We start from the raw sequence: 16,199 nt of genomic DNA, 5'->3' as shown, positions 1-16,199 counted from the left end.
GGGTCCAATTGTTTGGGACTTTCTGTGCTTCCTGGACTTACATGTCTATTTCCTTCACCAAATTAGAGAAGTTTTCTTTATTTTTTAAAACAGATTTCCAATTTTTTTCTCCCTCTCTCTTGTCTTCTGGCACCCCTATGATGAGAATGTTGGACCTCTTGAAGTTGTCCTAGAGGCTGCTTATACTATCCTCATTTTGGGGGGAGGGATTCTTTTTTCTTCTTATTATTCCGATTGGTTGTTTTTTGCTTCCTTATGTTCCAAATCATTGATTTGATTCTCAGCTTCATCCACTCTACTGTTGTGTCTACTGTTGTGAAATAAATGGTTCTTTATTTCAACTAGTGTATCCTTCATTTCTTATTGGATCTTTTTTATGCTGCTGAGGTCCTCACTAAGTGCCTTGAGCATCCTTATAACCAGTGTTTTGAACTCTGCATCTGATAGATTGTTTATCTCCATTTTGTTAGTTCTTTTTCTGGAGTTTTGATCTGTACTTTCATTTGGGCCATGTTTCTGTGTCTCTTCATTTTGGCAGCCTCCCTGTGTGTGTTTCTATGTATTATGTAGAGCTGCTTTGACTCCTTGTCTTGGTAGTGTTGCCTAATGTATTAAGTGTCCCATAGGGTCTAGTGGCATAGCCTCCGCAATCACCCAAGCTGGGCACTCAAGGCGCACCATCCGTATGGGCTGAGTACACCCTTCTCTTATAGTTGAGCCTTGGTTGCTATTGGCAGATCAACAGGAGGGATTTACCCAGGCCAGTCAGCTGCAAGGATTGGCTTATGACTACTGACCACAAAACCCCACCGTCTGTGGAGGATCAACTGTGCAGGGACAGGTGGTAGTGCTCCGACATGGTCTTTAGCTGTCCACTGGGTGCATTGCCCTGGGATTTGCTGGGTGGTGCAGGCCAAAATCACCCCACACCTGTGTTTTGGCAGGGGACCACCCTGCCTAAGCTATAAAGCAATTTGAGGTGGCTGCTACTTGTTCTGGGTTTGGAGATTCCAAGGCAAAGCCAAGCTGTGAAACTAGGCTGACTGCTGCTAGTGCTGGGCCAGGGGCTTGCTGAGGCCACTGTTACTTATTTGAGAGGATTTAGGAAATTGTTCAGCATGAGTCAAGACTAGCCATTCATATGGAAAAGCCCCTTGGGTGGGCTGTTAAGTTGTATGGGGAGATGTCTCTGAGGATTTACAAGGGAGGTCAAACAGTGCTAGCCAGGTTGATGGAATCTCAGATATGGCACCAGCTTGCTGGCTCTGTGGGGGAAGGATTTAGAAAAATGACCTCTGCTCGCCTTGATGCCAGACCCTTCAGTTTCTCCCAGTACGCCACTGGTGCCTTTCAAGCTGCTGCCCCAGTGCTGGAGCTCAGAGGGAGTGAGTCTGAGCAGGTGAGTCCATGTGTGGGTTCTTTACGAGGAACTACCTGGGTCTCCAGCAGTTTCTTGTAGTGCCTCAATCCCTGCTGGTTTTTGCAGCCAGAAGTTGTGGGAACTTACCAATGTCTTCCTGGCACTGGAACCCTGGGCTGGGAGGCTTGGTATGGGGCTGGGATACTGCTGTGGCTGATTAAGAATCATAAACCATGCTAACATTCATGTGAGTAAAACAAGACCACCATCAACGGGAAGAGGAAGGATTCCCTGGCCACAGTGATCAGGGGAGGCAGAGAGAAGTAACTGAATGTTCTTCCAGTCAGTTACATTCCTAATGGCAAATTCTCAGAAGTGAAAAAGGGGGCAGGTTGAAGGACTAAGACTTTTCTTTTTTTTTTTAATATATTTATTGATTATGCTATTACAGTCGTCCCATTTCCCCCCCTTCATTCCACTCCATCCTGCCCACCCCCTCCCTTTCTTTAGGTATTATTGAAATACAATTTTAGGGGAAAAAAACCCCACAATATTCTCATAGCTGAGTGAATTTTCAAGTACAGAAAAGACTGCAGTAGATCTATTGAATGTTCTGATTTTGGCTCTGGGAAAGGAAACATGTTAGAATTACTGGTACACAAAAATTAGCTAAGGGTTTCTGGTGATGAATTACATAGGCCATCTCTACTTTTTGTCCCTGAGAACTATAGAACCTCCATTGCTAGTTCATGTAATTTTTTTGAAGAAATGTAATAATAATACAGTTGGGTTTTTTTAATGCCTTTAGATCTTGTACTTAAGGGCTTAAGAACATCTTTTGAGCAGGGATTCTGGATCCCAGGCCTGTATGAGAATTTAAAGCTATAGACCTCTTTCCATATACTCTAAATTTTCACATGATTTCAGAATTTACTAGACTTGGAGGTCCCAAATCCTTGGTTTAGAGAAAAGCTTAGGTCTATATAGATATTTGTTAGTTCAGTTTTAACCTACTGTTGTCCACAGTTTTACTATCTTATTCTTTTATAAAGTTTATTTTATTTGTGTGTATGTGTGTTGGCTGTTGTCTTTTTTGTACATTTTTATCTATTTGTTATTATAGTTTTTATTTTTAAATTACAGTTGACATACATTATTATATTACTTTCAGGTGTACACTCCAGTGATTAGATACTATGTAACTTACTAAGTGACCAACCTGATAAATCTCATGCCCATTTGACACCATGCAGAGTTATTAGATGATTGACTATATTCCGTATGCTGTACTTCACATCCCCATGACTGTTCTGTAACAACCAATTGGAACTTCTTAAGCCCTTTGCTTTTTCCACCTATCCCCCTAAACCCCCTCCCATCTGGCAACCATCAAAACGTTCTCTGTATCCACGAGTCTATTTTTGCTGCCTTATTCATTTTGTTGTTTAGATTCTATTGATGACAGATATGTATTTGCCATTTTGTTGTCCATATATTTGATCATCTCTCCTCCTTCTCCCCCTCCCCCTAATATGCCTGTTAGTTTCTGATGTTCCTGTGTAAGTTACCGTCATCCCTTGCCAGAACTCCTTCAAATATGTACGTGACTATTTGTCTGCATCTGGGGCTCTCTGCAGTTTTTCTCCCTTAGTACAGCTAGAGTAATCTCTCTAACTCATCTGATGGTGCCACTCTGTGCTCCCCTGCTTAAAATCCTTCAGTGGTTTCTTTTATTGCTAGAGCAATGGCAAAAATGCTCTTGCCTCTCCAGCCTCCCCATCTCTCTACTTTCTTTTCTCCCTCTATTGCTTCTTTTTCCTTTCTGATTCCATAATCTGGCCTTGCTCTCTCCTGCCTCAGGACTTTTATGTGTGGTGTTCCCTTGGCCTGAAGACCCTCGTCCAATGTCTTTGCATCTAAATCCCCTACTTATCTCACCTTAAATATCAGTTGCTCACAGGAAACTTTCAGGACTGACCTTATGAGTTCAAATCAAGGTATAGTCTGTCCTAGCACTGTCCTCTTTCATTGCACTTGTCACAGTTGCAATATTACATTTTTACAACTTTAAAAATACATAATTATTTTATTAATGTCACATTCTTCCAATAATCTGTATGACTGTCTTTACTCATCCTTGTAATCTCAGTAATCACGGATTAATAATTGCCTAATGTGTGATATAAACACCTGTGGGATAGAGAAATCACTTTGACCTGAAGTAGGTGGGGGGAAGAAGCTTCATTGAGGCTTAAACTAAATCTGAAAGGAAATGTGCAGTTTAGATAGATAAAAAGTGTTAAAATTGAGTTCCAGGCGGGAGTTGAAGTATAATTTTAAAAAGGAGCCAGAATAGGTTTCTGTGGAGACATGCACATTTTTTACATGCGCCTGTTGTTCATTTAGGGGGACAGTGGGCTGTAAGTCTAGGAAGATGTGTTGGCATAAATTTAGTGAAGCGGTCTTTGTGGTTACTGTTGCGGTTCTTGTCGTCGTGGTTTCTGAGGCAGTTGTTAGTTTATTTTCTCAGACCAAAACCAAAAATGTGTGTGTGTGTGTGTGTGTGTATTAGCATGTCAAATCATGGGGGAGGGGGGTACAATTAATTGTAGCCATTGCCAAAGACCAGTTTTCCTAAAACATGTTCTTTCAAGCATTTTTGTCATTGCTGTAATTAATCATTTTTCATGGTTTGGAAAATTCCGGTGTAGAAGCATCCAGTTGGTGTTACAGCCTTGTAATTAGGCAGGGACTTAAGCCCTTGGTCACTGAGCCACACATGTATGTATGTTTCCTTTGCAGTGAGTGAGGTGTACCCAGTGGGACTATTACTGGCTTGCTGTAATAAGTTCTAGAACTATAGGTGGTTTGTTTTTGGTAAGAGTATTGCAATATTTAATGGCTTTCCTTAGCAAGCTCATAGCTTACCTGTCATGTTGCTTAATTAATTTTTGTGATATAAATAATTCTTCCCTAATAGTCACAAAAATAATTAAGCAATATTAAAAATATTGAACTTAAAGTATTGTTTAAAAATTAATATGAAAATAATTATATCAAAAATCACAAAACTTAAACCGCATTAAAATATTGAATTTAAAATACTTTTTTAATAAGTTAGCCATATATTTTCTATCATTACGAAGCAATTATAGCTTTTAAGTGCTCAGCTTTGTATCAGAATTAAAGACTTCACTTAAAGAAAATGAGTCTTCATTTTTTTTTATTTTTTCAAGCATATTTAAATTGTTTCTAACAATTAAAAAGTTTCTAAAATGTATTTCTTAATCTTGCATAATTGTACCTGTGAAAGTTTCTATGTGTGTAGGTTGGTTTGATGTCTTATTTATGCAGTCAAATAGTACAATTTTATTAAAATGAAGTACTTCTGTGTCGCATCAGACCTTTGTGTTAATAAAAGCTGTTGTTGGCAACAAGCAGTGTTTTTTGAATTCTATGTGAAATATGACCTCACACTTCCCATTGTTTAATGGAACAGGTGTGTGTGGACTGCGTTATGGCTTCATTTTAGGACTAGATTACAGTGCTCCATGTTTGTTTGGGCAGAAATCTTGTCAAGGAAAGGGATATTTTTAGGTTATTTACACTTATCAACTGCTGGGAATAATCATGTAATACTAAACCTGGAATGTAAAGTTTGCTGCCTTTTTATAGTGAAGTCTGCTCTGCCTGATGCATGATTGATTAAAGATTGACAATTGATTGTTGAAAGAAAAGGGGGAGATACATATTTCCTGATGATACAGGAATTTAAGCAAGAGCTTGGATTTTTTTGTACAGTCTAAGTAGTCACTAGACTGAAAAAATTGTATAACCAAGTTGAGACTTGATTTACAAGTTCTGACCCACCCTGAAGGAACCTGTTCATTCCAACCTCCCTAAGATAGTTTTCTTAGTATCATTTGGAAGTTGTCAAGTTGACTGTGGAATTTTCCCTCTACTTACGGAAATTCCTGGGCCTTTCCAAGTGTGCTGTAGTCCAAAAGTATGCTCCAGATCTCCTTACCCTGAAGACACTTACAGGAAACTTCAGATCCTAATATGCTCAACTGATTAATCTTTCCAGATTGTTTGAGGATGGGACTGACCTGAGTTTGGATTTACTCAGCCAATTACTTGCTTATATGACTTACTTTGAGCAAATAATTAACCACTTGTTACCTCAGTTCTGTATATAAAGTAGCAAATTAATTTATTGAGTATATGTTTTTGTGTTCAGAGTATTGTGTTCTGTAAAAAGTATAATGATTCTAGTCTTATTTGATAGATATTTTCATTTAAAAAAACTTGTATTTTCTAAACAGTAATGAAATTTGGGGTGTAATCACTTTCCTTGACAATATTGCCTCATTTTTCTTGGATATTACAGGCTATGCATTCCTTCTCTTTCAAGAAGAAAGCTCAGTTCAGGCACTAATTGATGCGTGTATCGAAGAAGATGGAAAACTCTATCTGTGTGTTTCCAGCCCAACCATCAAAGACAAGCCAGTAAGTAAACTCTACATGAACTCTAAGCTACAAATGCAAGTTTTCCAAAAACTGTTTTAAAGTAATTGTTAGTAGAAAACAATTTAACCGCCATGTTAAAAGGTCAGTTTTTTAAAATTTGGATAATTTATAATTCCTAGATAAAAAACAATAATAATTTGTTTCCAAATCCAACTGTTCAAAATTTTAAACAATGAAAAAAACCACTGTTAACTGGCACAAAACAGCATAAGCTATAAAAGGAATAAGACCCAATAAAGTAGTATCTTTTTCTTCATAGGTTCAGATCCGTCCTTGGAATTTAAGTGATAGTGATTTTGTGATGGATGGTTCTCAGCCTCTGGATCCCCGAAAAACAATTTTTGTTGGAGGTGTTCCCAGGCCACTAAGGGCTGGTAAGTAGAATGCTAACACTATGTGGGTTTTTTTAATCATTTAAATATGAATTAATCGTCTCAGTAAACATTTGGTAGCTATTATATCCTTGGCACTATTGGACAGGTGAGGGGCAAATTCTTTATGCCCAGCAGTTGCTAGCTACAGAATTCTGAGACAGATTCTGAGAATTGTTCTTGAAACCATCAAGTAACTGGACAATTGGACCTCATCTATTGATATTAATAGCTAACTCCAAGCAGACTCTATAAGAAAAATCCACTCAAATACTTCTGACTTCTTAAGTGTTACTTGCTAAGATACGAGAATTTGGGGTCTGTTTATGTGGGTTGATTCTGATATCTGAAGAAGAAATTTTGGATTAAAAAAAAATACCACTTTAGCCAAGTGAATGATAAACTTACATGGTCAGTAACCAGGAACCAGAGGTTTACTGGAAGATGTTATGGAGGAACATAATTATAGACGTAAATGGCCACTGTGCACGCAAGTTTTAGGATGCCATGTGTCCTGTGAAGTGTATCAGTGGCCCTTTCATTACTGAGAACATTCTCCTCCAGTATAGGAGATGCAGGTTAGAGAACTATTCACACATACAAGTACTAATAGGACATAACTGCTACAAAGAAAGACTATAGAGAATAGAAGAGCATATGGCAAGGGAAGGTGATATAATCTGTTATTTAAATATACTTGTATTTAAGCTGACATGTAAAGATGGAACAGAAGGAGTAGGGGGTGGTCGGGGGCGTTATAAGGAGCTTCAGATGACAGGAACTGCATGTTCAAAGGCCTTCAGTGTAGAGAAGCAGAATACATCAGAGGGACTGAGAGAAACCCGGAGTGCCTGCCTGCGGGTAGAAGGAGTGAGTAGAGAGACACAAGAAGACACTGAAAACATCAACAGGGGTCTGGACATACAGGTCTAATATGCTAATTTAGTCTTTATCCTCAGAGCAAGGGGAGACCAATGAAGAGTTTTTAATAGAAGGAGACATGATCATATTTTCATTTTTGAAAGATCTCTTTAGCTAATGACTCATGGAGGATTGAGAGTAGATATTGGTAGACCAATCTGAGAGTAGTTGCCTGTTACTGCAGTTCAGGAGACAGGTAATGGTGGCTTAGATGAGTGGTGGTAGTGGAGAAAGAGCTAAGTGAACATACGGCATTAGGTAAATGCAGAGGCTGAATCCCAGCTTCCAATGTTAAGCCACTAGGTAGATAGAGGTACCTTTTACTAAGTTAAGAAACACTGGAGAAGGAGCAAGTTGTTGGGAGGGTTTGGGTATTAGTTTTGAAAGCTATGACATCTTTCAAAGCTCCCAAGTATACATTTCATTTAAGCCATTGGTATCTAATACAGGTGTCCCTGACTTTCAAAACTTTGATTTACTTTACGCTACTTCACTTTTATAAAACACGTACATTAGTACCCATTTTAGCTAACCAAGAGAAATAGAGTAATTTTACTTTTAAATTTTCCTAATTTTTACAAAAGTTTCTGTAGGGATCCCTCTACTTTCAGATAGTGAGGGAAACCAGTACATTGTTTAAGAGAATCACATGCTGCTCCTTTGCAAATAAGGGGCGGGGGCAGGATCAAAAGCAAAGAGATAGGCTATTGCCATGATCCAGATGAAAGCTGGACCATAAGGAAAGTGAGGTAATTGGATTCTAGATATGTCTTGAAGGTCAGGTTCACAGGATTACACATGTAAGTGTGGAGAAAAGATGAAGCCAAGGGTCCTGACTTGGCAACTTCATCTTTTCCGTTGCTTACTAAGTGAATCAGCACAAAATCACTGGGGCAGGATTAATGGGATGGTGGAAGATCAGGAGTGCCGTGCTGAATGCACCGAGTGCTGCAGTATCTGTGAAATGTCAGTATGAGTCGTCCAGTAGGCAGGTGCATGGACGAGTCTGGAGTCCAGGGAAGAGGCCCGGACTGGAGGAATGTAGGAGCTGAGAATAGATAGGTGGTGATTAAAGGCATAACACAGGATCAAGCCACCAAAGCCTGGAGTGTGGAGAGAAGTCCAAGGACTGAAACCTGGGGTTTTCTGACATTGAAAAGTCAAGGAATTGAGGGAGAACTAAGAAGACAAGCAGGAATTACAATGAGACAGGAGGAAAATTGGTAGAATAATATCTCCATTTTACATGGAGAAAATATTTCAAGGGGAAAGAAGAGAAGAACTATGTTCAATGCTGCTTTCAGGTACATTGACCATTGAACTTGATAGGAAGGTGACCTTGACATGAGCAATTAAAGTGGAGTTATGGGGTGAAAGCCTGATTATGAAGGGTTGAACAAAGAGTGAGAGGAGAAGGATTGAGGAGCACAAAAAATTTTTAGCAATTAGGGGAAGAGAGAAATGAAGCAATCACTGAGAGGAAGAAGGAGTTAAGAGTATTAAAGATGGGACAAATTACAATATATTGGGAGGGATCCAGTATGGAGAGGAAAGTTCATCTCTTTTTTTCCGGAAGACGGCTCTGGTAGCACTTAGTTGTCTTTAACTTCATTTGAAACAATTTTGTTAGATTGCATTGTGACAACTGTCATATCAGCATGCATTTTTTTTAAAAACTTATCAAAATTAGTTAATTTTTGTGTAGCCATTTTAATACTGAAGATGGAAGAAAATACATAACATTTTTGGCACATTATGCTTTCATATTTCAAGGAAGGTAAAAACAACTGAAATACAAAGAAAGATTTGTGCAGTGTATGGAGAAGGTGCTGTGACTGGTCAGGTGTGTCAGAAATGGTTTATGAAGCTTCATGCTGGAGACTTCTCACTGGACAATGCTCCACAGCGGGTAGACCAGTAGAAGTGGATAGCGATCAAATCAAGACATCAATTGAGAACAATCAGTGTTATACCATGGGGGAGATAGCCAACATACTCAAAATATCCAAATCAATAAAGTTATTGGTGAAAATAAAAAATATGTCTTTTATATTACAGAAAAAACTAGATGGACTTTTTGGCCAACCAAATAATTCTTCTGTAATGAGAACAATTGGTGTCTTGTGTACAAATGATAAGATTGGATTTAGAAAAGAGCGTGAAACTGGATGTCCAGATGATTTTTACTTTTTTTAAAAGGCACTTAAAGGTTGTTGATTTACTGTGTTCTCTCACATTTGATGTGAACTTCTTTTTCCTTTGAAGTGGAACTTGCCATGATCATGGACCGGCTGTATGGTGGAGTTTGTTATGCAGGAATTGATACAGATCCTGAGCTAAAATACCCAAAAGGTGCTGGTCGAGTCGCTTTCTCCAATCAGCAGAGCTATATCGCTGCCATCAGTGCTCGGTTTGTCCAGCTTCAGCACGGCGACATTGATAAACGCGTAAGTTGCATACTGGAAGATCTTCTGTGTTCTGTGATAAGGTGCTGATGATAATAAGGGAAATAATGAGTTAATGTAATTCAAACACTGAATATTTTTATACTCCTTTTAACTCTGAAAGATATATATCATATCAAAATACCTCTGAAATGTGAAATTTTTCAATGTACTTTAAGCTTCAGGTATAATATGAAATATATAAATGGCATTTTAAGGCATGTCAAAAATTTGTATTAGCCAGTAAGGTCTGAATATCCTTCTAACTTTGGAGGCAGAGCTTGTTTTAAAGCTTGTATTCTGGAGCTGGACTCCCTGGTCCCATTTCCACCATTTGGCTCTCTAATCCTGGACAAATTAACCCTCTTCATGCCTCTTTTCCCTCACTGCAAAATGAAATTGCCCTCAGTTATTTTGAGGATTAAATGAATTCACATATAATGCAGCACTGAGAATAGAGCTTTGTACTAAGTGCTTTTAAGTGTTATTTATTTTTCATTTGTTACAAAATCTAAAATAAAAATATATTGTGTATATTTCCCTAAAGATAAATAATAAATATGCAAATTCAATATGCAAAATAATTGTCCTAAACTAAGAATGTTTACATTTACAGTACACATGGGATATACTAAGAATATTAGGTAAATTAGCTTTCATATGTCCAAATTAGTAGCTATAACTTGAGTGGGTTCTTACTTTCCCAGTGTAACAGTGTCTTGAAGGTTCTTGGAGACTGCACAATAAAAGACTATTTGGGAGACAGGGGAGCTGATTAACTAATGCTAATTACTAGCCCATGGGCTCTTAAAAGTGGCATCGATTTAATTACCAAACCATACTGTTTAGAAAAAAAGTACAGCACACATTCCATTCATACATGCAAGGTAGCTTTTTTGTTCGGCATTGTTTTGTGGCATTGTTACTTAAAATATTGTGAAAAAATTAAGAAAAGGGGCTCTACTTTTATTCTGATATTCATATAAAAATTTTTGAGCCAGTTTGTACCTTAGAGTTTCTCTAATTCAATGGTTTTCAACTCGGCTTTATATTAAAGTCACCAGGAGCTTTAGAAAAACCTTGACCTCTGAATCCTACCCAAAGACTCTGCCGTAATTAGTCTGGAATGCAGCCAGGTATCCCCAGGTGCTCCTAAGGTGCAGCCACGCTTTAGACCACTGATGTAGTCTAACCCCTATTTTACAGAGAGGTGATACAGTCACAGAGGAAATTATTTGCTTTGTATTTATTTGTAGTTGTCTAATATGCAGAAGCAGAGGGAAAAGATTGTTGCATTGTCACACCTCATACCTCTTTGTTTCCAAAGTAAGAATGAAGGGCCGATATTTGGGGGAGTATCGATTCTTAAGTAGCAACTCAGATGCAGAACAAGTGAATTGAGAAACAAGCCATCTTAAAAAGGCATTGAAATCCCTAAGAGAAGTTTGGGGTTTTTTTAGATATGTGCTACTAAGGTATTATGGAAAATAAGAATAGGTAAAGAATTGATGAAGCCGTTTCTCATACAAAAGTTAATTGTTAGAGATCATTATTAATCAGAAATAGATATTGAAGTCATCAGTTTTAACTCCAGTTTTCCATCTTTGAAGTCTGTGATTTTGAGTTAAGTAGATTAGCTTCATAAAATAATATCTAGAATTTAAAAATGCAAATAACTGACAACACTGTATTTGTAAAATTGTATTCAATGGTTTGACATTAACTCTTGATACTTGCTCTTAGCATCATGAGGTGTTATGGAAATAAAGTAAACAGCACTGAAATTATCTTCAGTTTGCTTAAAATCCATGGCAAGAAATAACTATGAAAAAGAAATCCAGAAAGCATGTGTAAATGTACCACTTTTATTCAAATATTTATAGTTTCTACTCTGTGCTAGATGTTCTGCTAGGTACCAGGTACTGAGTATTGAGCAAATGGACACTTTCCCTGTGCTCATGGAATTTATCATGTAATGACATTAAATCCAATAATTCCTGTGCTACCTTAATATATTCTTCAGTCATAGTGAAGTTCTTCCTTCATTATAGTTATGATTAAAATGCTGAATCAAAAATAATAGCCTGGTAATCAAGATAGAATCCATAAAGGAAAAAGATGAAAGATAAAGATTGAACATAAAAATTTTAGAATTTGTGTCAAAGATTATTTTAAGAATAAAAGGCCAAATGGAAGAAAAGGTTAAAAATCCTTAACTGGCAAAGAGAACTTAAAAATATATATTTTTTAAAATATACCTGCTTATTTGCAGTTCAGAAAAGCAAAATGTTTAATATATGTAAAATGTTTTTATCTTAACTCTAATTGATGAAATACAAATATAAACAATGTAATTCTATTACTTCCAAACTTTCCATGAAAGTTTTTTTGCAATTCTTTTTATGAACTTGTAGTTTATTTCCAGTTTGTTGTAATTGTTGTTATTACAAATAATGCCGCAGAAAATATTCTTATAGGTTCAATTTCTGCACACATGAAAGTATTTCAATAGAATACATAGTAGACATTGTTGGGTCACTTTTTTACTACAAGCAAACACTACTTTATCTAAAGCCATGCTCTGAAGACACTCAATTTTCTCTGCTCTCCTATGGAAAGGCTGAAATTTTAGGCTGCCTGCCACTATTTAGTCATACAAAGGTAGTGACTTTTCATTTATAAAGTTACTACAAACAAGAAAGCAAGGCTATCTCGGCCAGTAATAGCTAACACTAATTTACAGAGTATTTACCAAGTGCCAAGCAGTGTCTTACATGCTTTTATTTGCGTTATCTAATCTTCACTCTATTAGGCAGGTTCTTTCATCCTCATTTAACAGATGAGGTTAAGAGATTTAGCACTCAGACATTACTTGAATCTGAGGTCTTCTACTAAGTCAGGCCTTCACAGTGGGACTTTGACTTTCTATCTTACAAGTTCACAGAAGTCTAGGCATGCCCTCAACAACATTATCTACAGCTCCAGGTTTCCAAGCAGTTATGCACAAGCAAGGTACAGCTCTCGCCTGCAGCGGAGAAGCACTGCCACAGCCAGTGGCTGAGGGTTGTGCCATCTCACCGGTGGTGTTGGAATGAAGGAAAAAAATATAGAAATCATTTGTCTTCCATGACCACTTCATATCCCTTTACTTTTTTACTCAGAGTCACCTCTGAAAATATTAACACACTGCTGCTTTTAAGATGTTACTTTAAGAAAGGCGAGGGTGGAAGGTTTTGCAAATCAATTAGATTTTTATAGATTTTAAAAGTATTTTCTGTCATTGGAAAATACAGTAAATACCATTCAGTTTATAGTCTTCTGAAAATTACATTACCAAAAATACAGAAAAATTACCAAACTAAGTGCTCATTTAATCAATGGTCAATTATGAACACGAAACATCATATAAAAAGATGATTAGTTCAAAAACAAAATAATTTTTTTAAACCTACCATATGGTAAAGTATTTCCCCAGGAAACTGCCTGCTTTCTCAACATTCAGTGGTAGTCTTTTTTCTCTAGAACACATTTTAAATTATCACTACAGTGATTTCTGAAGCAGACTTAATGAGACATTTTTCTCTCTTTTCCAGGTAGAGGTAAAGCCATATGTGCTAGATGACCAGATGTGTGATGAATGCCAGGGTGCACGCTGTGGTGGAAAATTTGCTCCCTTTTTTTGTGCCAATGTCACTTGCCTGCAGTATTACTGTGAGTTTTGTTGGGCAAATATCCACTCTCGTGCAGGACGTGAGTTCCATAAGCCATTGGTAAAGGAAGGTGCTGATCGCCCACGTCAGATCCACTTCCGCTGGAACTAAGAATAGCAAACCTGCCTCCGTTGAACAAGGAAAGAAAGGCTGCATGTGGCTTACCGTGTCCGAAGATACTGACATGCAGAAGAAATAAGTGCATTCTTCTGCTTTCACCCCAGCTATCAATACATGCATCTTTATCAGCAGCCAAAACACTACAAGCCTCTTGTTTTTCACCAAAACCCTACATCTCAGGCTTACTAATTTTTGTGATATTTTCATGTTAAAATAAAATGTTTTTTTGTATTTTCTCCAAGTTATTTTTATATGTAAAGTTAAAATTAGATATGAGAATGTTTTGCGTAGGGGCAAACAGTCTGCTGCTATGTAGTGGGTGAAGCGTGCACTTATTTCTAAACGTGGGTTTTTAACTTCAAGATCTGCCCCAGTAATTTACCAAAGGTAGCAAAATAATAGTGAAGATGGAATATGTCTGCTACAAATGCTTATTTTTATTGTTGCTATTTTCAGTGTATACATAAACTAAAATTAGGGTTGATTTTTTTGCTCTCCATTTTGACTTGCAAGAAATAATACCTCAAGATAATCTGATTTATTAGCTATTTTTAAACATTTTTAATCACAAGCTGTATTAGCTTTGCTGCTATATAGGTGTTATGTGTAAATGCCACCTATTAATACGGGATTGAAAACGTTAGAGACACACTGCATTGCAGATAAAATGCAGGCAGCACAATATGGCCTAAACTGCCATAGTTTTAGAATGTGAAAAAAAATGCATGTTTACTTACCTGTATACACCATATGCATGCACTAGAGTTATTAACTAACGAGGTGAGGTATTGCAAATGTTCAAAAAAGCTCTCTTGAATCTAGTTAGCATGAACAAATTATAAAAATTTGTTTAAAAAAAGCAAACTTGCATGCATTATTGTGACTTCAAGTTTAAAAAGTTGTCCTACATGTGTATAATATGCAATTAGTTTTAGATTAGAGAGTGCAGCCATTTTTGTGATCTGGTCAGTAGTGGAATTCGATTTTATGCAGACTGGATGTAATATTTGTAATCCCTGTGCAATTTTGTGACGTGCGGTTCTAATTCATGTGCAGTGATATAGTATAGATAAAAGATGGAGTAAAAGAGAAGTACTAGAATTTTAAACAAAGTTGATTTTAGCCCCTTTGATAGTTCATGGTTAAGGCATCCTTTATAAACCAAAGATGGCCAGCACACTGCTAACCAGTCACCAAATGTAAGACCCACAAGAAGCCCATATTTAAACAAATGAACTTTTATAAAAGAATGCAAAACTTTAGTAAATCTAAGTAAAGTCAAAATGGAGATGGGAAAATATACAGATGGCTAGTTGCATAAAATTCAATTTTACCTTAAAGACAATGGTGAAATCTGTCTTGAACTTGCTTACATGTTTGACCTATATATATTGGGGTCTTCTGTCTAAACTGGGGTCACTGTTGCATGGAACACTGTCGTTCTTAATGGTTAAGAATTGCTTTTTTAAAAAAATTTTGATGAAGGAATTTTGGTAATGACTTTGCTTGCAGTTTTGGGGAAAGTGGCGTGGAAACATGCGACAGGTAATGAGTTTCTCTTGGTACTGAAACACTATTAGAATATCATTAGGGACATTTTTTCTCTTTAGAGCATTTTTAATGCAACCAGCCCCTATATTTTAATGTAAAAGTAACTGCAATCTAAGCAAAGCACCAACAATGGTAGATGTTTTTTTAAATGCAGAACTAAGATTCTTGACTCTAAAGAGAGAAAATTACAAGGGTATTGTCTTAGAGCAGCCCCTTGGGACAATCTTCGTGTGAGCAAAGTGTTGATCTCAACATTGGTTGTCTATGGTGTGCTTTTTGTACTGTAAAATACGTGGTTCATGTCTAACTCTGCTGTTTTACTGTGGTTGTGGTTCAAGTTTTTAATGTTTAAAGTTGATGCTGTTTTCAGAAGAGCTTTTTACTAATTTATTTGTCGATGTTCCCTATTTGTTACTTAACCATGATCCTCCAGATTTTTGGAGTATTCTTTTCTAACCTTAACCCTGCCAACCTTGATCCATTTGACATTTGTTATGCACTATTTTTATATCTCTGTGAGAGATTTTTCCAACAGTCAGCTATTTTATGGCACACTTTTTTTGACTGATGACATCTCCTTTGCTATACCTCAATTTTTGGAATTTAGAAAAGAAATCAGTAGTTTTGCAATGTTAATTATTTAGATATTTAATTTCGCAGATTTTTAAACTTTATTTTCATAATTTCTGCTTCGTGTTTAAAATTGAAGAGCCTTTTCATGTATTAAATAATGAACACTAAAATAAATTATATGATGCAAATAATTGGAGATGTTGAAAATCACTTTCCCTTCTTAAACAAAAATAAATATTGGGAATGAAGGGAAACGTAATAGAACACCCTCTTCGCCACGGGTAAAAATGACAGAAATGTATGGTTTGTTTCACCTTCATTTCTGTTACAATTAAAGCTTGTTCACCTAATATTTTGATCCTTTCCCACTTTACCCCTACCTCTTTTTTTTTTTGCCTTTAATGTACTACATTCTTATTTTCTAACTGTTGAACACTGTATTGGAGGTTTTTTTTAATTTACAGATCATATTTATTTTATTATTTTTGTAGAAATTATTAATTTTGATTGTATTTTTGTATTTTCAAAGCTTCTTCAGTTGTGTTCTCTAAATGTTCTTATTGCTGCCCAAAAGTATGACTATGGAGGAAAAAAAATACTTTAAAGATCCACTCTTTTT

At 36.6% G+C, this 16,199-nt stretch overlaps 1 protein-coding gene across 9 annotated transcripts in view; it reads left to right on the top strand.

Annotated features, from left to right (window-relative positions):
• CPEB2 (cytoplasmic polyadenylation element binding protein 2) overlaps positions 1-16,199 on the top strand; it is a 58,669-nt gene that overhangs the window by 41,467 nt on the left and 1,003 nt on the right. For all 9 annotated transcript variants that reach the window (XM_053922108.1, XM_053922106.1, XM_053922104.1 and 6 more), the window contains 4 exons: positions 5,751-5,869; positions 6,150-6,264; positions 9,448-9,629; positions 13,220-16,199. The exon at positions 13,220-16,199 is cut by the window's right edge and continues 1,003 nt beyond it. In XM_053922108.1, the coding sequence (XP_053778083.1) occupies positions 5,751-5,869; positions 6,150-6,264; positions 9,448-9,629; positions 13,220-13,447 (644 nt within the window). In that variant the 3' untranslated portion in view covers positions 13,448-16,199. The remainder of the gene's footprint in view (positions 1-5,750; positions 5,870-6,149; positions 6,265-9,447; positions 9,630-13,219) is intronic.

This window comes from Desmodus rotundus, chromosome 4 (assembly GCF_022682495.2).
Source record: "Desmodus rotundus isolate HL8 chromosome 4, HLdesRot8A.1, whole genome shotgun sequence".
NCBI lineage: Eukaryota > Metazoa > Chordata > Mammalia > Chiroptera > Phyllostomidae > Desmodus > Desmodus rotundus.
This window is presented reverse-complemented; position numbering and strand designations above follow the sequence as displayed.